Here is a 26200-nt window from a genome sequence, read left to right on the forward strand (position 1 = left end):
ACATATGTATCCATTGGGTGACTTCTACATCCTACCTTGCTTTGAAGTACATATGAAACCAGAGTATTTCCTAAAGTGGAAAACTGAAATTTTCAGGTACCAGGCAAAAAAATAGTGCTGGTGTCTTTAGACAAGATAGGACTCATGAAATCGAAACAGAAATCAGGACCCCTGTCCTCAATATTGTATTTTTATACAGTGTTCTTCAGTAAATTATTCTTGCTCAGACCCAGAATCTGCTCTGTTTTTCAACACAGAAGTTGTCCAAAGAAGTGGGGCATAACCATAATCTATGGCAAATGAGTTTCTGTGTTTCAGGTAGAGGCCTTTTTTCATTATGTAGACTTCTACATTTGTTCCTCACCTGTGCTGAATATGAAGCCAGGGCTGTGCTGGTGCCTGATAATTATGAGAAACAGACAACACCCATAAAATCAGACAGTCCCCTTGAGACTTCACTGTCCAAGCTTAATGAAATGCAAAAATGTGTGTATATATATATAATGGTAAGAGAAATCAACTTGTTCCATTTAAAGCCTTACTTCTGTAATCAAAGGTGTTACTAACACAGGTAAGGCCTTATGAAAGTTAGAAAATGGTTCTTTACATGTAAACCAATTATCTCCTCTAGTGCTGTATCTTTTCCTGGTTTTCTTGTAGTGAGTTCCAGGTAAAGGCATTGCCCCATGGGAAGCTGAGTAGAGGTTATCAGAGTAATGGATGCCCAGACAAACACAGTCCTGACAGTGCCTGCTCTGTAGATTACAGCAGCAGTCGTCTGTCCAGCCCAGACCATCCCAATGAAGGTAAAATGTGAAGGCTTTATAAATTTATTTATATTGTGATGTGGAACACTGCAGAAACTTGCTGGGGTGATTCTGTGCTATGCTTATCAATTGTTATCCTGACCTCTAATACTTGATATTATTTTTGATATATTGATACTTGATATTTTTTATTGATACTGATACTTCATGAAGTCACACTCCTATTAGTCTTCCTAATATTGCTGTGAAGGCTCAGGTGTGTCTGAACAGACCACCCTAGAAGCCACCCTAGAAAAGGGAATTGGTTAAAGTGCACTTTCCCTGTGTGCCTTTGGCTTTTTTCCTAGGTAAGGAAGCAGGTTTAGTATTGGTAATCTCATAGGTTATGCTGTTTGTGATTTATGGTAGACTAGAGAAATACATTTAATGTTGACCAACTTTTGCTTTAACCTTCTACCTTCAGTTTAGTGGGTTTTTTCTGGATATTTTTTTAACCTGGCTAATGTTACTGTGATTATACAGCATTGGTTTTGGGGTTTTTTTTTGTCTTTTCCCAGATTCTGAAAGCACTGAGCCCCTAAGTGTGGATGGCATCTCAGACTTGGAGGGAGAAGAAGGAGAGGAGGATGTGGGCACCAGCATGGCAGAGGGAGAAGTCCCCCAGCCACCTGATCAGGAGAGGTTTCTCAAACAGCATTTTGGGACACTGAGCAGCACTGATAGAAAAGGTACTGCTCTCTGCTTGTGGTTTGGGGGAGGAGGGGGACTTCGTGAGGTCACTCCATATTTAACACCTGGATAAATCAGATCAGGCTACAAGTTCTGCAAGGCTTTCCTGACTGTGTGTGTACCAGGGAGCAAAAATAGGGAATCAGTGAAGAGAGGGCCCTTAAAGATGACTGACATCTGTTTACTGGGTTTGAGAATGGGGTCTGTGTGTGGATGAGAGTGGGGTCTGTATCAGTTTGGATTAAGTATTGCCCCTGAAATCCTGAAGAGCTGTTCTCTTGTTCTCGAACTACTTTTTCCTGTTGTATATGGAGGTATTAACTGTGTTCACCACCACCCCTCTTTCCCCACAGCTGACATGTAGTGGCCTCTAGTGGTGCATTAAGGCACATCAAATGTCACAAAAGAAAAGGCTGAAGTGCTGGGTGGAGGGAGAGATTAAGAGCCATCAGTATCAAAGGAGCTGGTTAGTCTTTATCGACCAGCTCCAGAACAAAGCGAAAATTTTTAGAATTGATAATGTTTGTAGGCAGCAATATCCATGTGAGTTGTTTGGTTTTCTTGTGTGTTTTGGTGGGTTTTTTTCCTTCTCCTTTGGTTGGTTTGTTTTCTGCTTTGATGCCAGTGCCTCCCAGTGCTACAGGAAAGACAGGACACAAAGGAAAGCGAAAAAGGAGGAGGCATATCCTTAGGGAGAAGTAGCAGTTTAAGGCACAGTAACCTAAGTAGAATAGAGAAGGCAAAGCCAATTAAATTATGTAATTCCCTGTGGTGTTAGTTCAAAAAAAATCGCCTTACATATGGGGACGCATTTGCTAGTTTCTGTGATAAGAAAATGCATGTTTCAGAATTTTTGTTCTGTAACTAAACTGATCCTTTTTTTCTCTCCCCTTTAACCAAAAAATTTTAGGTGGCTCATGTAGGAATCTGGAAAGAACTGAAACCCACAGCATTTCTTCTCGTTTTCTTTCCCAGTGCCCGGCTCTCAGGTATGGCTCTGTTTGTTTGGAGTATTTCTGTTTGTTTTTACTAGTGTGAGGAGGTCTCCTGCCAGGTCCTGGGTCAAAGGAGTTGTGCAAACTTCTAGCCTTGGTGTGCCTAAGCACAGTGAAGTGTTAGCATAGCACCTAGCAGGCTCTTTGCAGAGCCTTGTGATTTTAACAGTCCATCCTGTGTTGCTTTAGTTGTTCTATTTCTCTCTAAACTAACATTGCTGGTTTGTTCTTTTTCCTCTTTCATCAATGTGCCTGTTTCATGATTAATGCCTTGGTTGATAAAGCCAGAGGAATTGCTAATTATCTAATTCACACTTTGCTGTTTATGCTGTGCTTATTCTTTTGCATTTCATTCAGCTTGGACAATGAAAGTAGGCTTGTCAACTTTTCCTTTGTTTTACAGTCCTTTTGTATTCAGCTTTGTTTCTCCCATTTCTTTGTTTCTTCCCATGGCTACACAGGGTGTTCTGGTGTCTCATATAAAGCACCATAGGGATATTATTCTTCAAAAAAACCCCTCAATCCTAAAGCACCCTGAAGGACTCTCCAAGCTGTTTCTCTTGTTGTATGTATATATAAAAAATAATCCCAACAAAACAAAGAAAGAAGCAAAAAACCCAAACAAAAAAACGGGGTAAATTTTTTCATTTAGATTCAAAGATGTTTAAAACAAACAAAAACTCCTCTGTTCCCTTAAAATGACAACTTGAAATCTCAGCTCAAATTAATTTCACTGTATAGGACTGAGCAGATTTGGGTACATCTTCTATGGTTCACTGGCTGTGCCTGGATTCACCATGTTAGGGAGAAAATTTTGTCATTGGTATTCAGTTGCTGTTGCTGCTGTCAGGAGTGCCTCAGTCTGTCTCACGTGGGGACTGTGTGTTTGGGGAGAAAGTCGGTGGTCAGCTGTTGTGTCAGCTTCTGGAGAGTTGCAGTGGTGAGTGAAGGAAGCCAGTGGTGCTCTAGGGATCTAACATATGATAAGTAGTTTTAGCTTATGAAAAAACTTAGAGCTTTTCATCTATTTGGCTGTTCAAACAGGTCAGGTGGAAAGCTGCTTTTCTTCCAGAGTAAGTCTACTGGTCTGAAGTAGAGAGGAAGAAGAAATCAAGCTTCCCTCTTGGAGATACTGACCAGCTTTCCTAGTAATTATGCTTTCACAATATTAGGAAAGTGTAATTATTTTCTCTTAGGGTATCTTGAAATTGAAAAGATTTTATGACCTCAGAGAAAAGACCTGACCTGACTTTGCCCAGTCTTCCCTCTTCCTGGAATTTTTCCTTCTCTTTCATTCTTACCTCTAACAGTGTTTCCCCTGGAAACAATGACCCAATGCTATTTGTGATCACACAGCCTAAGGTCAAATGCCTGAAGATCAGTGCTTCCAGAGATGTGTATAATGAGTGGTAACAGCCTAGGGCATTTTTTACTTTAAAAAATTTAAAATATGGATAGGGAAATGTTCATTATCCTAAAGAAACTGGCTTAATGAGTGTGCCTGTTTGTCCAGGGCAACATACTGGTGTTAACTGGGTTTTCTTTATCCTGTTCTCTAGACGACTGTCACTCTCTTCATCAAATCTGGTGCTGGATTCAAAGCCCCTTGAGCCACCAACCCAGACCAATCAATTTACATCAGACCTGCTGAAAAAAGACAGCAGCCATCCTGATGATGCACTGGAGACCACTCAGCTCCTGGAGAGTGTAAATACAAATCGGGCTCTTTGTGTCCAGAAAAAACGCCGATCAGCTTTGGAGGCAAGCAGAGTTGGGATGGCTCCAGGAAGGGTTATTCCATCCTTTCCAGAAGGCCCTGTGAATGTTGGGATGAGAAAGGCACAGTCAGTTCATGACCTCGTTCATGAGGGTAAGGACACAGGTTGGAATGATGGTATAAACCTGAGAATGAAATGGGGAGATTTGAGCCTATGTAGACATTTAAATGATGCTTGTATCTTTCTGCATTCTGAGCTAGAGGCTTTGCATGTCTCCCAACTCTGAGCCTGTCAAGGGAAAATATTTTTAATCTATAATGCAGATGCTGATCTCATAATTATCAGTTTCTGATATTTTTTTGGCAGCTGTGGGAGGAGAAATGCCAAGGGTAAAACGAACTTGGCTGCTCTAGGCTAAGACTGAAGCTTCCCAATGTGGGGAAGAGAGAAAGAGGGAAAGATGAGTTACTAAAATGACTGTATCCATGTACTTTGTGTGAAAGAACTCCCATTTCTGAATCAGTCATCTTAGAAGCCATTAATAATCCCTCAGTTAATTTAAAAAAACTAAATCTTATCACTGCAACATCATATATTATTTTTGCCTCCTTCCTTTGGCCTGTCAGTTGGTGGTCACAATGGTCTGAGGTCTTTAAGAACAAGTCTCTCATCAGGTCAGCAGCAATGTCTGATCTGGATAAGGGATGGGTGAAAGAGAAAGCTGTTGAAGTAATGTTAACCTGAAGCTGTGGTTCTGTGCAGCTCTCTCAGGAGCTGAGCTGAGGCATGTGGGCTGGAGCAGCCCTGTTACTTTCCAATTTTGGAATTCATTGCAGGCTCTTGGCATGTTTGTCTGTTTAATTTTCACAGATAAGGGTCCTGGAGTGATATCCTCTGCCAAGCAGCGTCCTCATACTCTTTTGGTGGTTGAGAAAGATCCCAGACCTAACAATTGCAGGGTGTTATCAGCCAGTATGTTGAAGATGGATGGATCTGGTGCTCTGCTGGCCAAAGATGTCAGGGCTGCAAAACCAAAGTCCTACATGAATCCCACAACCAGCTTCCGGGCTAAGATGTCACGGAGTGTATCTGTAGGGGAAAATCTGTACCTGGGTTACTCCACTGAAATGTTGATTGATGGGAGAACTAGTCCTCCAGTGGCAGAGAAGACACAGTCTAGTTCCACAACAGATGCTGAGAAGATGAAGCTACCTGTGAAAGAAAATGCTCTAGTGAAGCCAGCACTTCAGCCAGTTGTAAACTGCTCATCTCCAAAGTCCTTCCACAGCAAGTTGGCATCATCCAACCGAGCACATCTGATTCTTGACATTCCCAAGCCATTGCCTGATAGACCCACACTGGCCTCCTTCTCACCCACTACCAAATCAAAAACCCTGCTTGAGCCACAGTCTCCACAGTCTCCTGCTGGGCCCTGTAAAAAGAAACCCTCTATTCCTGAGGTCCGAGCCTCCAAAAAGGAGACTCAAAATGCTGTCTCTTTGGTTCCTGGTAGAGAGATCCCAGCAGGACTTGCTAAGGAGAGCCCAGTGGAGAGTCCAGTCTCAAGGACAGTTTGCCAGGATGAGCCAGGGGTTACTAACCCAAAACTGAAGGATTTGTCAGAGGGCTGGCACCTCAGGTCTCCTGAAGGCACACTGAGGTGCAGGGAGAAGATCACCAGCATCGCCTGCATGCTGGAGAATCAACCTGGATTTTGCCCTCTAGACCCCATCAGGCCGAGGTCTCCTACAGCTCTCACTGCCTCAGCACAGGTCTCAGGTGTGCATGGATACCCACCTCTTATCTTCCCCCTTCTGTCTTCTGTCTTTGTGAACCGCCTCACGATCCCATCACATTTCTTTACGTCCAGCTTCTGGCCTGTCTCGTCCTGTCTGCACCTGTCTCGTTCCATAAGCCATCCTCTCAATGGTGAGATACTTCTTCAACCTAACATCTTCTCAGTCTTTACTTTCCATTTCCTCTGGGTCTTGTGTCTGAGGGTTCTTTTTTAGCTAAGTGTTTTGTAGACCTCAGCACTCTCACGTTTTAGTCATGTGATTACGTGCAGGGGTCAATAAAATATTTTAATATTTTTCTAGTCTTAGAGCTGATGTGCTGAGAATCCCCATGTGAGCTTGTGTAAACATCCCCCACATCCATCTCCAAGCTTGTCTGACCAGCAGATGAAGGCACAGGCTGAACCTAGCAAACACAGGTAACAGTGACAGTGAGGTTCTACCAGGCAGCTCAGGCTTTGCTTTGTTAATGTGCAAGTGTGCAGATTCCAGAAGGGTTTGCATACAGTTTTCTCATGTGAGATAGGGCTTGAACAACAGGAGTTCCTTGTTGTAGCCACCTGTAGGAGCAAAAAATTCCCTGTGGTGCCATCACCCTGCTTTGAGGACACGTCTGCAAACTGGTATGCAGCACACATGCTGGCCCAGCCTTTGCATTTAAGCATAAAGATTATGAATGAATCTGTTAATTATTTCTATTATTAACAGGTGGAACCTGTTTTACCTGCTGGAAACAGCTTTTGAATGTGTTACAGGCCCTAGTTTTAAGTCCTTCAGTCAAATGAAAACTAGCAGGGAATTTCAAACTGAAGCAAAAATCCTGCCCTCCAAGTCAGGAAAACCACCAGTTTTTCTTTTGAAAAGGGGTTTTTTCTTTTGTGTCACAACCTGAAAAGGAATGTACCTTCCTGAAATACCCAGCAGAGTCATGAGTTGAAGCTGCACTGATGCCTTGTGCTTCCAAGGGACTGTACAGTGCATACTTCTTAATCCCTTTTGCTATGTTGTTCCTATTCATATCTGAGAAGGGACATCTCTGTAATCTTCTGATGAATTACTTTCTGTGGTGCCAGGCTGCTCCATGCAATGTTGAAGTGCAATATTTCCACAACAAAGCACTGCAGAGGGGTAATCAGGTTTTGATGCACTATTATTTCTAGAAGGATCAAATGCTCTAAGACTGAAGCACTCTTGTGTAAAATAAGAAATGTAATGTTTTGTCTGAGGGACCTGCTGTTCTTTTATCATAGGGTGGCTGCTGTGTAAGACACTTAGTGCATCTAAAACTTTCCGACCCTACCCCTCCCTGCAAGGGTGAGGTTTCCTCCAAAAGCAGATGCAGCCTGGAGCTGTGGAATTAATTACATTCTACAGCAGAGAAGTAATAGGCCAGTTGTCTGTACTTTGTAAGCTGAGGTTTGTCTTTTAGACTTGAAAATTAATGTGTATAGCATTGGTTTTGGTAGGTTGCTAGGAATCTTTATTTGCAGAATAAGCACAGTGCAATTATTTTTTTTCCCCAGCAGTGATTATTATATTTTTAAAGCAGGTCCCAATACATAGAATACCCTGACAGAATATTTAGCTGCATTGTTTATTTCATTAGGATGATTTAGCACAGTGGATTCCCAACTATTTTTTTTTCCTCAGCAGACAGCTGTCAGTCTTCAGCTTCTTGCAGACCATGTTTCCCAATTTTTTAGTCACAGATGCCAGAGAAGCTGTTTAAATTGAAGTTGGCTGTTGCTGTGAACAATTTACTGTGCCTTCTATGGATCATAGCATGGCCATTTAGATTAGAACTGTAGGGTTGACAGGGACCTGTTCTGCTTCTGACCTGCTCTGTGACTCTGGGTTTCCACTAATTTTTCTGTTCTTCCATTTTCCTGCCTGCATAACACCTGCAGATAGAGACATAATTGTTTTTGTTGAAGAATATCATGAAGTTAAAATGCTGTAGATATGCTTCATACTATTGCTATGTTTAATATTCTATATTCAATATTCTCTGCTGGTTTCTGAAAGAGCACACCCAAGAGACATAAAATGCCTGTTAGTCAAGCATTTATGTTATGCTTGTGACCTTTTATCAGACTGGAGACCAGCACAAAAAGCATGATAAAGGAGAGAGGGAAAAAAAAAAAAAGAAACAGAAACCAATCGAGGAAAAAAAAAAAAAAAAAGAGGCAAGAATCTGCACTGACGTCAATTGTGCTCAGACTCTATACAGTTGGGTGATCTGGGAATCAAAAATGCAGATGGAAGGATTTGTTCTTCCAGACGTGTCTGCTTATGTATAAATAGAAATTTTTCTAGCTGTATTTGTTTATACATCATCTAGATGTATCCATAAAATTAACTAAGGTCCCTTCCAGCCTGTTCAGAGATGATGTTCATAATATTGCAGAAATAATAGTGATAATGTGATCAAGTTTTACTTTTAGGTAGCTAAAGGAAGTTGAATGGCCTTTGTCCAGACCTTTGCAAATTGAAGATAACTGCAGTTTGTGTGTATGTCTTATGTCTCTGTTCATGGTTTATGTCTAACTCATGAAAGTGTTTATTAAAACACTGCAGGCCTTCATCTCTGATTCTTTGGTGGGCATAGGCAGAAAAAGGTGTCTTTCAGTTGCTTGCTTTTATTTTTCATTTCCAGTTATGGTGTATCCTGGGTTGCTGAGAAAAGTGATGCTTTTGTGACTGAGTATTTTGTCAACACTCCTGGACCTCAGTACCCCCTAGAGAACACCAATAATTCAGTATAAGGCTGAGGGGGAGCATGTAGATTTCTAACCAGGTAGAGTTTAAATTAGAAGCCCTCAGGTCTGTCCTTTTTGCCACTGGGAACCTTCATTCCAACTTGACTTTAAGTGACAATGGACTGGGCAATCTGTGCCTGTCCTTGACTGTAGCAAAAATATGCAACATGGGAAAAAACATTGCTGACTTTGGAGAAGTCCAAGACTGGAAAATAAGAATGTTTGAACCAAGCAGCCCTTCTAGGTAGTATGAAGGAGAGCTCCTGTAGAACTTGGCTGTTTAATTGACTCAAACCAGCCGTAAAAATTGAATAAGAAGCTCACGTGGTCTTTCAAGTATATACTAAAAAGCCAGTTTTCTTATCCAGCTGTGAGACTGCAGATATTGGAGTGTGTCTGTACTTTAGTTTGTTGGGTTTTTTTTTATTTTTTCTTCCCCTTCAGACTCGTGCATCAGCATAGAGCAGTGTGAGCACGTGGTGTCTGAGCTGCAGGACAGCATGCGCAAAGCCCTTCACCTTTACCGCCTGGTGAGTGACCTCAGAGATGGGCTCTGTGACAGCAGGTTGGCTGTACAGCCCCTGAGCACTGAATGTATGTGGCTCAATGTATTTCTGGCTCAAGGTGTATATTTCTGAATGTATTTCTGGCTCAGGGTTTTCTCTTCACTTGGGTGTTCAGTGTCACGAGCTACCTGGTTGTTCACTTGACGGCAGCTTAAGCTTTAACTCGAAAGCAAGGAAGTCCTGATTTCCAACTGTTGGGTTTTCTGTGGCTTGCTATGGTACTCTGATTAAGTTTTCAATTAATTCTCAGCTTTTCAGTCTGTTTAGCCTATCTGTAAATGAAAGATAATAGCATGCCATTTTTCAAAGCACTATTAGGGAATTAGTGTGTATTTATACATTGCTTCAGAGATACAAAATATTCCAGGAGCTTTATTATCTCCATCTGTTCTGTTTTGAATGCCTGGGAAAAGGATTAGCAAATTGTGAGTTACCATGGGAATCCAGCTGTGACAGGAAACATGCAGCACTTTTCTGTTTCTCTCACTGCCAGACCAGAGTTACTTGCAGAGCAATGTAGCAGCTCTTAATTTCTTTGCTTAGCACTGATCTGTCAAGTCTTGTGTAATGAGTGTGAAACTTCCACACGGGGTCCTCTGCAGGTCATTAGCTTTCTGACCCTGCTCTGTTCCTGTGATCAGCTGCATCTGGCAGACAGGAAGAAAAGGAGACTGGAGCCCTGTGCTGCAGCTGGGAAACAGCATCTCCTTAGGCCCAGGATAAGGGGATAAGGATAAGGGGAACACTACTTGAAAATGTGCTTCCCATTTCTATCCTTCTGGAGAAAAGCCTCTGGATTTTGTGTGACTATCAGTATTGCAGGCGTGGCCTGCTATCTGGCTAAATTGGCAGTCTCAAATGTTGAAGAAAAGGATGTTTGAGTGGTCTGCAAATCTTCATGGCTTCACTTCCCTAAAGGTCTGAAGCTTAGTGTGTGCCCTGTCTGAACCCCAATGTATTCTTCTTACTTTTCCCTCTCTCTTTTCAGGTGTTAAATGATACAGAGTCTTCTACTGACAAAGACAAAATAGCAGGCCTCTTGACAGAAACATTCTCCACAATGAAGAAAGAATTGGACTCTCTGAAGGATGAGGAAGAGCTTCCAAAGGTTAAAGAGGTACTGGCAAAGCCACAAGATAGCACTAGCCCACTGACTGAGGGATGTGGTGCCAACCTACCAAGTCCCAAGAGTCTGGGACATGAGCAGACTCTGGCTTTGCTGGAACAGTACTCAGAGCTATTACTACAAGCTGTGGAACGACGCATGGACAAAAAACTCTAAGAGGGGGTGGCTTTCAGCTGTTTGTTGATACACAGAATTAATCCCAAGAAGAGGACCACAGAGCGAGCTTCAGATGGAAACTATCATTGCACTGGGCTAGGGCTGGTGGAGCAACCTTGATAAGCTGATTTCCCCAGGCCTCTACAACTGATTTGCTCTAATTCTTAGCAATGTGCTGGCCACACTTCTAGTAATTTTTTTCCCCAATGGTCTTCAACTTCCTGTCTCTAGACAAAGTCTTGAAAGAGGAGTTTGGAGAAGATGCCATGAAATTTCTTCATAGCCAGGAGGTCAGGATGTTTGGCACATAAAAAAACAAAGAAAATCCAGTTTATCCAAGAAATTCTGAACTGCTGACTAAATACAAAGGAGTCCAAGTGAAGCCAATTCTTTCTTCTCTAAGGCTTCATGAGAATCAAGAAGCAGACTTTTTATGGGTTTATTTATTAATTTATTTTTCTGACTGTTGGTCTATGTCACGCTTGTGGCTGTTACCTTTGTCTTTTAACAAAAACTGTCAATCCCTTTGCCATATCCCAGCGAGAAACAATCTCTGTATTATAAACCTCCAACAGGGAGACAGGCTGGAGTGTCTGTGCAATTAATGAACTGTTTTCTGCTTAAATTTTGTCTTGCTGTTCTTTCTTTTCCTGCCTTAGTTTTGTTACCTGGAGTCATCCTATTGTTGTCATGACAACCCTGTCTGTTTTTCTCTAGTTTCAAGAGAGTCCCCACACTGTATTTTACCTGTATTTACCTCCAGAGGAAGGCTCTGCAAACCTTGGACCATACTTTAGCTATTATGTAATGAAGTCAGTAGTGGTAATTGGATGTTATATTGATATTTCAGACTGGGTTTTCTGCAGATGTTTTTAAACAGTATTTAGATGCAAATATGAAAGGTTTTTTTCAGCCACCTTTCATATTTAGGATTTGGATATTGACTTTGATGCTCTCATGACTGGGAAATCTGGGGTGGTGATTTATTTGTTGAGAAATGACATAGAAATGCTGGTTTCCAGCTCTTAGAGTGTAACCCTGGATTTGAGAGATGTTCAGTGCAACGGCTCATCCTTGTCTTTTGTTCATTTTACTGTGACAGAAAAATGTTTTCTTCTTGTTTCTCCAGGAAAAGAGAATATTTACATCCCATTTGCATCTCTTAACTTTTGTAAAGCTGTTTCAACTACCCTCAGAAAATGGTTTCCAAAGAACTTTGAACAAGATAACTTCAGGATGTGATTACCACCACTTACCCTGCCCCTAGCATCTTTGCTTTTTATTAATTTCTTGTCTGAGAAAAAGAAAAACTTCCTCTCCTGCATTTGTGTGTGCAATGCTATTCTCACCTTGTGAAGCTTCTGAAAGGCCATGATAATCAGTGTTTCTTGTGGCTTCACACTGTCCAGTGATTTATTTTTCTTTCAATGATAAGCTAAGAGAAAATATTTTCAAACTGATTAAATTCTGCATTACCTTCCCCCTAACTCCCACTCCTTTCCACAACGGGGACAGATAAGCAAAATACTCTATTTCTTCCTCCATCTCTGGTCTGCCTTGTATTTATTTTAAGGCAGAACAGTGTAATCCCAGTTTATAAAACTAATGCAAACGACAAGCCTTTGGTGAGGGAGAGGCTGATAGCATCTGTGGAAGCCACTCAAAGGCAGCCAGACTGCATTGCTTGATTCCAGAGGCCTGAAGCAATTTTCTTACATTTTACTGTCCTGTCTATCATGTCTTTGAACTCCTGTGGCGCTTGGAAGTGTGATCTGTTGACTTCTTGTCTTTCTGTGACTGGAGGTCTGCAGTGCAGCCTTTTTTCTTGTGGGTTGACCACACTAGTGTAGAATAACCTGTTTTTTCTGAGTAACTCCAGGGTTGAATGATCTGCAGTTCTCACTCTCCTTCTAGGAGATTTGCAGACTGAACAACACTGGCAAGTATGAGGAGTTCTTAGAGAGCTTTCTAGCTAATTCTACCTGTAATTTAAATCTACCTAATCAGGTTTCAGGTTTCCTTGCTAGCCTTCCCTTCTAGGGGCTTGTACTGAAAAATTAAAAGTGTTACTTTCTAGTCCTGTATCAGCATTGCACTGTGCTCAATCAGCTGTCCCATGCTCAGTCCCATGGGCAGCATCTTTTGCACAGGCAAAACCTGCAAAGGAAGGCAAGTTGAAAACCAGAGAGGAAATTTCTGGCAGTTTCCTTGAGTGAAAAGGTGTGCTGGAGACACCGTGAGTCCAATGTATGTTTGCAGTTGTGTTGGGTATGTGATAGAGACAATGTGGGTCAAGCTTGCTTTTGTGGTGGTGAATTCCTCTACTTTCAGACTGTGAACACATGTCCTAGTATGCAGGAAAATTCTTGCTGTGCTGGGGCTACAAGACACTCAGGTAAAATCTATCTCTTGGTTCTGGTGAGAGCTGTTTGACGGCCCTTAATATTGCTTCCCTGTGCAATTTTATTCCATTTTATTATTTAAACTTTGAGACAGTGGCAACAAGAGTTGAGGGTAGTGGTGAGAATGAAATTCCCATTAAGGTAAAGAGCAACAACCAGTGAAGATGACATTAGAGTATGAAGCAAAGCTTCTTGGAAATCAGTTGCATGAAGCAAATCTGGTTGGGTTTTTTTCTTGTTGTTTTTTTTTTTTAAGCTGATCAAGAGTGTGTTTTGCTCACTGTAATGGGTTGTGCTTGGGAGGCAGCTGCCTATGGGAAACCAGAGGTAAAATTAGATCAGAATGATGATAAGAGAAGTGTTGGGCAAGTAGATAAGCTGGACAGTGGTTGTGTAGTTTAAAATAAATTAGAATAGTGTATGCGGGAGATACAGGAAAACAGAGTAGTGATAAATCTAGTCTTGGCCTGAGGAATACCATTTGGCCAATATATGTGAAAGATACAATATAGAAAAGCTTCAGTAAAGTAGATTTAGGAGTGAGATATTGATCTGTAATTGAAGAATAAAAAGGAAGAGTTTTGTCTTTAAATATGTGTTATTGGGCCTCTTGTTTCTTTGCTTGCTTTCTTCTAAACAGCTGTTTTTTTCCTTAAATGGCAAAGTTGTTTGCTGTTTGCCCAAAGCTTGGAGGTTATGAACTGGGTAGTAGAAGTCCAGTAAAGGGATGCTGGTGCCACAAGTTTGTTGCTGAGAGAGATGAGGAGATAATGTTCTATTTTCTGAGTTGAGACTGATCTGATTTTTCCCTGCTAACTTCCTGTTGCTGGCAATAGGAGATATTCCTAAAAATTCTAGTTTACATAACAAAGAGAGCATAAATGTGTTGCATTTTGTTGCACCTTGTAAATACATTCCACCACAGGCTGACCATTGAGCCAGGCAGAGAAATACTGAGAAGTAACTGCTTGGGTAGTGAAGAGGCTTGTGAGGGAGGTATTAAGACTTGAGTCCATTCCTCTTACCGGTTTGTGTGGGTGTTAGCATAGGCACAACCATATACCTGTGTTATGACCAGTTATTTGTTTAACATAAAGCCTGAAAAAATAATTTACCTATCCCCTCAACATACATTTTGTCCCCTCCAACCCAACATTCCTGTTGAAAATAAGAATAGTTGTTTTTTTTTTCCTCTCCATCTTGTAAATAGTTTAACTTTGCCTCTGGGACCCCTTGGGTCATTCTTGAGCCGTCTGAACTGTAGGAGGAGCTGCAACCTGAGAGGGTAGGGTAACATCATCCCTCAGCATCCCCCAGGAGCTGTGTTTATCCTACCTCCTCTCTCAGTTGTCCTCTCCTTTCCTACAACCTCCCAGGCGATGGTTGGGGCAGGGCTTACAGCAGTCCCCTCCCCAGAGCCCCATTTCGCAGGCTCCATGGTGACTCAGAGGAATTGGGACGTTTCTTTGGGGGAATAGAAACATACAAACTTTGTTTTGTTTTGTTTTTTTTAAAGGAATAATATGTATATAACTATATATAAGAAAAAACGAGAAACAGGTATTTAAGCACCATCAGTAAATTAATGCATGTGTACGGTGTCTCCTCTCACCCCAACCCCGCTGGATGTGCGGCATCCAGGATGAAAAATGACAAAAACCTCATTAAAAATCACAGGTCTTAAGTAGCCCCTGAGGGAGCAGGTGCTTCCTTCTCTGGATCGGACCAGCATGTCCCAGATTTCAGACAGCAAGGGGGGGCGGCTGGGGCTGTATCCCTGCCAGCATCCTGCTGTAGGGCGTGGAGAAAGGGAGGAGGGGGCTGCGTGGGGCCATAGGAATAAAAGCCATGAGGAGCTGTGTCCGCTCCGCACTTCTGGGCTCCCCGACACTGCCCCTGTGTCCTGCACCCCTTAAAAACAAACAAAACAACCCAAAACAGCGGCAACAAAAAGATCCTTTCCCGCTTTATTTATAAATGCTTGTTTTTATACTTTCTGGCTTTCGGTCAAATAATCTTTTAAAAAAATGTCCTTTTTTTTTTTTTTTTTTAAATCATTCGGTAAACAAATAATAAATCATTTTGGTTGGTTGGTTGGTTGGTTTTTTTTGTTTGTTTGTTTTTGCACTGTGAGGCTCCTTAGGCGAGCGATTTTTAACTCTGTATCCATTTGTACTCCGTGTCTTCAACTGTTTCAAATAAAAACGTGAACATTTGTTAAACTAGATGCGCTTGAGCTGCGCCACCCGCCCACCCCCACCCCCAACCCCGCCCGGGATCCCGGTTTTCTGAGGGCCTAAGGAGAGGGGAGGCTGGGCCGGGAGAGGACGGCGGGGTTGGCCGGTGGCCCTCGCTCTGGGGCCGGTCTGGGACTGCTCCGTTCCGCTCCCTTCACCGCTTTTGGCCCGGAGTGCGCCGTGCGGAGCGGCGGCTCGGCAATGGCGGAGGGCGCGGCGCTGCGAGCTGTCAGGGGCTGCCTGAACGCCTTCCCCCGGGAGGCCCGCGGTGAGCATGGGAATGGAGGACGGAGCGGGAGGAGAGGGGAAGGTGGTGGGAGGCTGCGGAACACCCCCGCTTGTGACGGGAGGGCGGGTGGCGGGCGCTGGGGACGGGGTTGGAACTCACCTCCTGCCCGGCGATCTCTGGGTATGAAGAGCCGCGTGTTGGGGCCTCCCGGCTGGGCCGCAGCTGGAGCGCCCAAGGTCACGGTCTGTGTTCAGGCAAAGGGTTCTGAGGTGAAGGAGCAGAAAGAAGGTTGCTGCAGGAAGAAAAAAATGGAGAAAATGGGCCTTCTAGGTGATGTTGTTTTTTGCAGAATCAGCCGGGTTGGAAAGGACCTCTGAGATCATCAAGTCCAACCCTTGATCCACTCCCGCTGCGGTTCCCAGACCATGGCACTGAGTGCCACATCCAGTCCCTTCTTAAAAACCTCCAGGGATGGAGAATCCACCCCCTCCCTGGGCAGCCCATTCCAGTGTCTGATCACCCTCTCTGTAAAGAATTTTTTCCTAATATCCAACTTAAACCTCCCCTGGCAGAGCTTAAGTTTTACTTGTTTTACCCTCTTGTTTTACTGAGAGTTGCCTGGGAGCGGAGCCCGACCGTGCCCTGGTTCCAACCTCCTTTCAGGGAGTTGTAGAGAGTGATGAGGTCTCCCCTGAGCCTCCTCCAGACTGAACACCCCCAGCTCCCTCAGCCCTTCCTCACAGGACTTGTGCTGAATCCCTTCACCAGCCTCGTTGCCCTTCCCTAGGCTTGCTCTATTGTATTTCATAAAATAGCTAAGCAAAACACTGTTGCAGCTTTCAGAATCTTCCCGTGGTATATACAGAAGAGCTGCACCTCCTGTAATGTTTGTCCTTTGTGCCCACTCCCTTCTGGGCCCACAGCGGGGCCATCTGTGGGATGAGCTGTAGCTGTGAGTAGCAATCCATCTGGCACCAAAAGCCTCCTTGAGAGCCTCTGGGTTTTAACAGAATCATTTCTGGAGCTGGGGAACTTCAACTGAGCGCCTGTGGTGTGAAGCCAGCTGGTGTGTTAACAGGGGTAGCTTCTCTTAGGATGCTGAGTAAAACTGTTTCTCGTTTGCTTGGACAGAGCTGGGGTGGACAGAGTCCATACCTTACCTTGACAGGCCTCCATCCCCACTGGAGTTTTATCGGGAATGGGTGAGTCCGAATAAGCCTTGTATAATTCAGAATGCCATCAGCCACTGGCCAGCTCTGAAGAAATGGAGCTTGGTGTACCTGAGGTATGAACTAGCTTTGCAGCACTTCTTGGGGTCAGTTTCAGTTGACCTCAGTAAAAGGCCCTTGGATAATTTTTCTTTTTATCCTTAAAATTAGATCAGATTTCTCCTCCCTTTTGTACAAAGGTGTTTGGGCTTGCCAAATGGGTGTAAATCTTTTTTCCTGCAAACAGACTGGCCTGACCAGCTCCTCTGGAGGTGGAAGGGTGGGTGTTGTGCCTGTGTGCAGCCAGCAGAGCTGTGCTCTGGCCACTGCTCCATCCTGTAGCCTCCCAGTTGTTGTGGGGCTGTAGGACTGTTAGAATAGACTGACTTGTTTGTGACCGAGTGTTTTACAAAAATTTTACACACCATTTTTTTCCTTTTTAAAGTTACCTGAGAAGATTTCAGGTTAGACCTAAAATCTATGGGTTTAAAATTAAATTTTGTGTTGAAATAGGTGCTGTTGGTCTCACAATGTGTGTATCAGTCTGTCTGTCTACCCTTACTCCCTTGTCTATTGCTTTTGAACGCGGCCACCCGGATTTGGTTATGTTGAGTGGTCCTGAGAATTACCAAGCTCCACCATAATTCATGCCAAGAAGTGACTGAAGAGGGCCCTCTGCCTGCACAGAGGAGAAAAGGGCTCCTTTGTGAACTTGCCTGGTAGATGCAGGAGAATTTAGGGAGGCAAAAGATAACATGGTTTTCTTGACCACAAGGAGCAGTTGGAGCAAAATGCCCAAATTTTAATCAGATTGTAGAAAATCTAATCTAGAGACATCTATAGAAAGCCAGGCTTCGGGTTTTTTTTTGCTTCCCATGAAATGCATTCTGTTTTAAAGGAACCATGTCCAGTATATGGGCCAAGTGCAGGCCTGGCTATAAACATTTGGTTTGTTTTGCAGGGAGGTAGTGGGTGCCAAGGTAGTGAGCGTGGCAGTAACACCAAATGGTTATGCAGATGCAGTGTTTCAGGACCGTTTTGTCATGCCAGAAGAACGCCAGATGCCTTTTGTGGACTTTTTGGACATTGTAGAGAAGAAAGTGACCTCTCCCAACGTATTCTATGTGCAGAAGCAGTGTTCAAACCTCACTGAGGAGTTCCCTGAACTTGTCTGTGACGTGCAGACTGACATACCATGGATGAGTGAAGCACTTGGTAAACTTTCTATTTCTCCTGTATTCAGTAAATAATTCTTGTGGAGCTTTAAAACTGTCATGCTGGGTACATGGTAATGTTTGCTGGTTTTCTGGATGCCTCAACTCAGTTTGGTTTCATCCTCTTAGGAAGTAGAAGTGGTAAAATACATAGTAGACTAATCCAAGTTTTGGGTTTGGGCTGCTCCAGAATCAGTAACTCAGTTGTGTATTGGAACCATCACAAGTGAAACAATGTGGTGATAGTGCCACATATCACTTGTTTCCATATAGCGGCTTCTCTGTGTTTTAGAGTCATGTTTTGACTTGGATTCACTCTGTTCCTACCAAAGCTGACATAAAGCTTCACTTCATAACAAGTGAAGCCTTTGGTAAAATTACAGATATTTGTTTCTGGTTAAATACTGATCTGCTTCAGTTGATTTCTGTTTTACAGCATGAGTTTCCCTAAAATGTCAGTGAAAGCAATTTAGTGTGATCTCACCTTTTAGCAACTGTTAGAGAGATGTGTTGCAGTTTCTCTGTGAGCCAAGCCTTACCAATTCAGGGTGTGGAATTAAAGGGCTGTAAATCATTTTTGGGGGTGGATAAAACTGTCATGGAGCCTGATGGGCACCACAGTGGCTTCCAAGGTAGAAGGAAATTGCTGTTCCTCACAAAGTGCTATTTGCCATAAAACCTGTCACAGTTATGAAGTGAATGGACAGAATTTGGCAGAATATTCTGTGAAATGCTTTTAAACATGACAATTCACATTCTTTTTGTTGACAAGTTTTCTCTATTCTCTAACCATACAGGGAGGAAGCCTGATGCTGTAAATTTCTGGCTTGGGGAATCAACTGCTGTGACATCTTGTATGTATTATATGGCACTGCAAGACTTCTGGGTGCTTACCACAGAGGTTTAAGTGGGCCTTGTTTAAGTTAGTGTCTCAGAATGCATGTTTTCTCTGGAAAAGCAGTTCTGCTTTAATATTTTTTTGCATTCTTTCTCCTGCATTTCTGCAGGCTCTTGCTGCAGTGTCTCTGAATACATCTACCTGGCATTGTGGCAGGCAAGGCACTGACAGTTTACTTCATTTCATGAATTTGCCACAATATTGTATTCCCAACTTCTCTGGCCAAAAGAGGAGGAATGAGCCTGAAACTAAGAGAACAAGCTAACACTTCCAGTTTACTGTATTTTCTGATACAGCGAAGGAAATAACACTGATTTTCTCTCTTCTCCACATCTCTTTTTTTCCTTAATCTTAGTACATAAAGATCACTATGAGAACTTGTACTGTGTCCTCTCTGGAGAGAAACATTTCCTGCTGCATCCACCAAGTGACCGTCCCTTCATCCCATATGGTACATAAGTTACTGTGCAATATGTCTGGAGCCTGGAAGGAGGAGAGATGAGATATGAAGATCTGAAAAAGGAAGTAGAGATAAGATTCTGGTGTTCATGCACTGTTGTGCTTTCCCTTGTGAACAGAAATATCTTCTATTTTGTGAGGCAGGTAGTTTGTAATACAATCATTATTCAGAGGTCAGGTTTTCCAGTCCTGTAAAGTAATAGATTCATTGGTACTCGTGACAGTCTCTTCAACTTTAGAATATTTAAATTATTTAAGCATCTTGTCAGTTTTGTAGCTTCTAGTCTTTGATGTCTAGCACGTTTGAATCCTACCTGCTCATTCTTTTCTCTATGAAAAAGCAAAGAAACTGAAAAGTTGTAATGTAATGAAATAGTGAAGTACTAACTGAATCTGTGGAAACTGGAGAAATGAAAAAAGAGATTCTCCTGGCAGCATTACTTTGCATTACCCTTTTTTTTTTTTCTTTTCTTTATTTTGCTCTCCTATGTGCACAGTAATACTGTTATGTTGCAGCATCATCTAATAGACAGCTTAGCTTTATGCCTCCTAAAATAAGACACTTATTTTCCCACTCCTCAACTTTCAAACCATCTACTTAGATGCAAACCATCTACTGAGCTGCTACAATATTTTATGTACCCTGGTTTTATTTTGTTTACAACCTTGATATAATAGACTGATAGAATGGTTTTGGTTGGAAGGTACCTTTAAAATCCTCTAGTCCATTGGTTGCCCTTTGCTGTTCACTAGACCAGGATGCTTAAAGCTTCATTCATCCTGGCTTTGAACATTTCCTATGATGGGGCTTTCACACTCTGGGCAACCTCTTCTGCTCTCACATGACCTCATTGTAAAAATTTTCTTATATCCAATACAAATCTACCCTCTTTTAGTTTGAAACCATCACCCCTTGTCCTGTCACTACAGGCCTTAGTAAAAAATCTTTTTCTGTCTTTCTTACAAGCCCCCTTTATATATTCAAAAGCTGCAGTAAGGTTTCCCCAGAGCCTTCTGTAGGCTGAACAACCCCATCTGTCTCAGCATTTCCTCAAAGAAGAGGTGGTGTCATATGTATGTGAATGTATGAAATGTCATATCTATGAGTCCTATTTTGTAAAACAAGTTGCTCTTAAAGCATAGTACAGAGATAATGATTCCATTCTGTGGTGTGTAGTGAAAAGATGACTCCATCTTTTTGAACATGGTTGATGGAGAGAAACTGTCTTGAGGAAGGGCTTAGAAAACCACGTGTACTGAAACAATGAAAGAAAAAATTAAAAACAGAAGAGAAACCTGCAGTATCTGAAGCAGTTGATGAGCCTCCTTGGATAAAATTAGAAGTAAAAGGTTGGCCACAGGTTACTATTAACTCCCTTAAGTGCTATTTTGCAAGAATGACCTAAGAAGAAAAGGGCAGAATACAGAATAAGGTCTAAGTTAGGGATGCATTAATGATTTCCAAAACAAAAACAAGGCAATTGCTGAACCAAAATAGGATCAGAAGTAAAGTGGGTTTTGAGGAGAATAATTCCTGTGAAGAAAGAAGTTGGAGTTCCAAAAAAGAAGGCAGTTCAGTATTTGGGCTGGCTTAAAAAAAAAACTAAACTGAGAAAATGGATAAAAATTGAAGTGGAGAAAAGGAAGGACAGCAATGAATTAAGCTGAAAATTGTCTTAATTTTTATTTTAATTGGTGAAAGCATGACATTCTCTGCCATTAGTTTCTGTCAGTACTACTCTGAGTTGTGCCATTTGATTTTTTCTGTGGTTCCAGAGCTCTATCACCCAGCAACCTACCAGGTATCAGAAGATGGCTCATTTGAAATTGTGGATGAGAAGAGTGCAGATAAGGTAAAAAGTATATAAAGAACACTATTGGTAAAGTAACAATAGTTTTGGGCACTGCTAAGCCCTGAGGCTGAGCATGGGTTGATATTTGGAAATCTTTCATTATTGGAAAGAGAGTGCCCAGATATTTTATTTGTTTTACTATTCACAAAGGATACCCAGCTTCCAGAAAAGGTTTTTGCTGCACATCTGAAACTGTTGATATAATAAATATGCACCAAACTTCAAAAGATCCAGTAGAGGAGTTTTAAGTGAATCACAGAATTGTTCTGGTTGAAAATGACTTCTGAGATCAAGTCCAACCATTCATCCAACTCTGCCAAGTCCAGTGCTAAGTCAGCAACACCTCTACACATCTTTTAGAGACCTCCAAGGATGGTGGTTCAGACACCTCCCTGGGCAGACTGTTCCATTGTCTGATAACCCTATTAGAGTAGAAATTCCTATATCCAGTCTAAACCTACATTGGCACAACTTGAGGCTGTTCCCTCTTGTCTTATCACTTGTTACTTGAGAGAAGACACTGACACTCACCTCACTACAACCTTTTTTCAGGCAGCTGTAGAGAGTGATAAGGTCTCCCCTCAGCCTCCTTTTCTTCAGGCTAAACATTCCCTCAGATGCTCCTCATAAGACTTGTGCTCCAGACCCTTCACCAGCTTCATTGCCCTTCTTTGGACTGGTTCCAGAACCAAAATGTCTTTCTTGTGCTGAGGGGCCCAAAACTCAGTACAAACACACTAATTGAGATGCATCCTCACCAGTGCCAAGTACAGGGGGACAATCACTTCCCTAGTCATGCTGGCCATGCTATTCCTGATACAAGCCAAGATCCTGTTGGCTGCCTTGGCCACCTGGGCACACTGCTGGCTCACATTCAGCCAGCAGTTGATAACCTCCCCAGGTCCTTTTCTGCTGGGCAGCTTTCCAGCCACTCTTCCCCAAGTCTATACAATTTCTGGGGTTGTTGTACCCAGGTGCAGAACCCCATACAGTTGCCCTGGTCCCATTGATCCAGTCTAGATTGCTCTGTGAGCAGATCAGTGTTCCTGCCCAACTTGTTTTCTGCAAATTACTGAGGGTGCACTTGATGCCTTCATCCTAATCTTTGATAAAGATAATCAAGTACCTCAGCACTGAGCTCTGGGGAGCACCATTTGTGACTGGTTGCCAACTGATTTTGACTTCATTCACCACAACATTTTAGGCCAGGGCAACCAGCCAGTTTTTTACCCAGTAAAGAGTACACTGGTTGAGGGCATATGTAGCCAGTTTCTCCACAAGAATGCTGTATGAAAAAATAACCAATAAAGGAACCAGTTTCATTAAGACTGAAATAGAGGCCTCTGCATTAATAATCTTTTGACCCCCTACTCAGTGCTAGATTTTGATCTACAGCGGTATCACCCAGTGTAATAAAATATATTTGTCTCAATGAATAAATCATGTTTTCAAAGTAGTAGCAATATTTATTTGATTAAAATGTATAGATCTGGAGGCACTTTCGAAACTCAACAGCCTTTTGTGTGTGATCTCTCTCCTGTGGTGTGTGGCTGGGGCCTCAAGAGGGGTTTCCCAGCAGGACCAGTACTTTTAGCTGCTGGGAATAAAATTGGACCAGACAGCTTTAGAAGAATTTCCAGAAAGAGTGGTGCAGATAGATAAAATATTGAAGAACTGAATGATAGAGTAACACATGAATTAAGGGACTGGAGGTATTTTGAAAGTATGCCATGAGACTGAAATTTCATGGCTGAAATTTAGCACTTTTACAATAATTATAAATGCTTCACTGAAGGAGGCAAATTTTTGCATCCTTCACCTATTCCCAGTTGGATGTATGGAAAGCTGTGTAGCTATATGTGGTTTGCTAGGCAAAATACATGCTGTGTAACCTACCAAGTTTTGTTACCAGTTTTCCTTGAAGCTTGCTGGAATTTTTTTTGCCAGGGTCAGTACCATAGACAAACTCTTTTGCTTTTAGGTGCCTTGGATCCCCCTGGACCCATTGAACCCAAATCTGGAACAGTACCCAGGTTATGCTCAGGCAAAACCTTTGCAGTGTACAGTGAAAGCTGGTGAGATGTTGTACCTGCCTTCTCTCTGGTTCCATCATGTTCAGCAATCACATGGCTGTATAGCAGGTAAAATGCACAATAAATGCAATATAAATACAGATATGTTTTTTAACTGTGGTGCACATTCAGCAAGATACTGCACAGCAAAGCCTAACTGGGATCAGAAGTCCCTTTATGATCAGCTCCCTCCCCTGAGGTAATTCATAGCACTGTTGACAAGTGCTAGGGATACAGCAGAAGAAAAAAAATTATCAATTTTCAAGTCTGGGAAAGGTTAGCTACTTCAGTGATCATGTTCCAGTTTCTGTATCCATCGTAATGCTAAGTAATTTTCCACCTAGCCTGCTATCTGCAAATTGGTCATCTGTATACCTTTCACAAAGAAACTGCATGGTTTGTGTGCTGTTGTCACATCAGCAAAAAAGGATCTGGAAAAAGAAGAGGAAAACAGAAAGTGTATGAGTTTTGGCCATAGATGGAGACACAACATGGTTGATAGTCAGTATTAATGTTAGCTGGAATCTACTCTGACCCAGTCTACCTTGCTGATAAGCCTGTGCTTTTGTTACTGTTTCCCTGAGATTATCAATAGTCTTGTCATCTCCTTCTTTGTAGGATTTGTCACCATCTCTTATCTTTTTTTTCTTTCCAAAGAGTGTTCCAGAATTTCAAGCATTGCTCATCTAGGGGTGGGGTGATGCAAAGTATTACTGTTACATCCTGTAAGTTTTGCAAGGTGTGAGGAAGAACTTTTTGCTGTCCTTTACCTGGAATAATCCTGTTTGTCCAGGAAGATTAAATACAGTATTTTGAAGAGCATAACATTTTTATTTATGTAACACTCCAAATATTGCCAGCCCTCCCCTTTTTTATTTTGTTAAATGTTTGCAATATTATGATAAAAAGGGAAGCTAACAGTAAAGGAGTATTTTTTTATTCTCTTTTCCCAGTACTGCTCCATCAGTCATTAAAGATTTTTTAGTAAAAGTAGAATTGTTTCCATTTGCAAACCCTTGGAGATTTGTTTTTCTGTTTAGCAGAAATGCTGAAGTGTTGAAAGATTTGGCCTTTCATCTCTTAACTACACTACAGTCTATATACACTTGAAAAATCGATATTCTCTGGGTCTGGTACAGTAAATGTCTGAAGCTAGAGTGTACACAAGAGCCACTGGTACAAAATTATACTGCTTGGCTTATTTTTTCTAGGACACATCCACCAAAATTAAGATGACAAGCAAAATTAAAACACTGTCTAATTGATGACCATTTTTGAAGTAGTGCTGAATTTGCCATCTTTTACACTCTCAAAGGAAAAGAATATCTCCTGTCCAGATATTAAACTTTGCAGTGTATTTGGTATTTTTGGTTTACACAGAAGCATATGTTTTCTGTTCCTGAACATTTTGACAGCTTCTGCTCCAAGGAATCCCAGTATAAAATATGAAGAGGAGTTCATTTGGGTTAAGGCACAGTTGCATTTGCAACAGTATTTAAGGACTCCAATGTTTGCTTGCATTATTTTTGGCTGTAGTCAAAGATTTGCTCATTTCAAAGGTCAGTCAGTAACAAGGAAAAGCTGAACTGTGTTAAACAGTCAATGAGCACATCTGTAATTCATTACATTGTAGCCTTAGAAATGTTTTTCCTTTTTTCTTCTCTCCTCAGTGAATTATTGGTATGACATGGACTATGACCTTAAGTACAGCTATTATCAACTATTAGACAGTCTCACAAAAGCTGTGGAAATGTTATAGCAGAGGTGGGAGACTCAAGCTTCTTATCTCTGATGTCATACTGTCATCAGCATCTGTGACTGGAGTACAAACATGATGCGAGTGGAAAAAACTGAGCATAAAATTATCCACAATTAAAAGAACTGAATGTTAAATTATCCACAATGATGTTCATCAAACAGATCATGGATATGCTGTTTGATTTCAGAGTCCAGATCAACTGGCCAAATTTTTTGGCTTGTAAATAGAAGGTTTGATAGTGGCATTTTTAATTTTTTGCATGTGAGTGATGGTGAGCAAAATAAAATTTGAAGTAAGGCAATCCAAGTTTTGGAAATCATGAAACAGAAGCCATGACTGTTTGTTCAGATGTACAGATTTTTTTCAAAACAACCCAAGCAGGCAAGGAAGAATCCACATCTGCCACCATACATGGGCTGTATCAGTCCAGCACATGCATTCTGCTTAAGGCGAGAGTCCTGTCCAGTTGTACTTCACGAAGTTCAGTGGCTGCAGTGTTTTGATGGTGAGAAATTACAACATCTGCAATAAAAGGTCAGTTTTAAAGCTTATTTCTGTACTGATTTTTTATTTTTTCAAATGATGTGGTGGGTGGAGGACTTTCAAAAGTCATTGCTAGCTATTTTCCATACCAAGCCACATGCTTTTGCTGCTGATTTTTATTTCTTTCCACCACAGTATTTAAATGTAGCCATGTTCTCTTACACCCTGGGTGACTTTAAAGCTGCTTTGCCTCATCTACAGTCAGTCTGTGCATCACCTCTGGTCTCACAGCATGACTTGTGGTTCTGCATCTTGAGGCTCATTGATTGTTACATTCATTTGCCATTAATTTCTGCCACGTTGTCAGGTGAGTTGTGTGAACCCAGAGCCTGTTTTCTGCAGCCTTAATTCCAGTTTGTGTTTCCAGAGAAGGAGACAAGACTCCTCACATCTCAGACCTGCAGGGTAGGACCAGAAGGCTGTTAAAAATACAGCAAAAATACAGTAGTGTTGTTTATGAAAACCAGAAGTTTATGAAAACCAGAAGCTTCAAACAGCTCCTTAGAAACAGCAGCAGTAGTGGGGGTGAAATTTATTTCCTGTGTATTAATTGGGAAAATGCAGATACACTTTAGATGAGATTTTTGTGAAGAAAAAAGGCAATGGTTCTTTTTGTGTGTGCATCTGAGGGTTTGCTTGTTTGTTTGTTTGTGGTTTTTTGTTTGTTTGTTAGTTTGTTTTGTGATCCTGTGATGAAGGGCAGGCTTTGTTTCA

General features: G+C 41.9%; 2 protein-coding genes across 3 annotated transcripts in view; both read left to right on the top strand.

Annotated features, from left to right (window-relative positions):
• The window catches only part of MAPKBP1 (mitogen-activated protein kinase binding protein 1), a 102932-nt gene extending 87697 nt beyond the window's left edge, over positions 1-15235 (top strand). The window contains exons 25-31 of one of the 2 annotated variants that reach the window (XM_030452619.1): positions 661-806; positions 1325-1495; positions 2407-2485; positions 4051-4361; positions 5080-5988; positions 9209-9294; positions 10319-15235. In XM_030452619.1, coding sequence (XP_030308479.1) covers positions 661-806; positions 1325-1495; positions 2407-2485; positions 4051-4361; positions 5080-5988; positions 9209-9294; positions 10319-10612 — 1996 coding nt within the window. In that variant the 3' untranslated portion in view covers positions 10613-15235. The remainder of the gene's footprint in view (positions 1-660; positions 807-1324; positions 1496-2406; positions 2486-4050; positions 4362-5079; positions 5989-9208; positions 9295-10318) is intronic. The other variant, XM_030452620.1, reaches the window with a different exon arrangement.
• Positions 15236-15292: 57 nt separating this feature from the next.
• Positions 15293-25244, top strand: JMJD7 (jumonji domain containing 7). Its single transcript, XM_030452623.1, has 8 exons — positions 15293-15519; positions 16612-16765; positions 17650-17903; positions 18700-18756; positions 19156-19251; positions 21036-21112; positions 23094-23253; positions 24855-25244. Exons 1-8 carry the CDS (start codon positions 15453-15455, stop codon positions 24941-24943), a joined length of 954 nt encoding a protein of 317 aa, XP_030308483.1. The 5' UTR covers positions 15293-15452; the 3' UTR covers positions 24944-25244.
• The last annotated feature ends 956 nt before the right edge of the window (positions 25245-26200 follow it).

This window comes from Calypte anna, chromosome 5A (genome assembly GCF_003957555.1).
Source record: "Calypte anna isolate BGI_N300 chromosome 5A, bCalAnn1_v1.p, whole genome shotgun sequence".
Classification (NCBI taxonomy): domain Eukaryota; kingdom Metazoa; phylum Chordata; class Aves; order Apodiformes; family Trochilidae; genus Calypte; species Calypte anna.

Excerpts from the sequence above, each read along its gene's own strand:
- JMJD7 (XM_030452623.1), top strand. The coding sequence starts at position 15,453 with ATGGCGGAGGGCGCGGCGCTGCGAGCTGTCAGGGGCTGCCTGAACGCC. Across the intron at positions 16,766-17,649 it reads TGGAGCTTGGTGTACCTGAG|GGAGGTAGTGGGTGCCAAGG; the intron begins GTATGAACTAGC and ends TTTGTTTTGCAG. Across the intron at positions 19,252-21,035 it reads CCGTCCCTTCATCCCATATG|AGCTCTATCACCCAGCAACC; the intron begins GTACATAAGTTA and ends CTGTGGTTCCAG.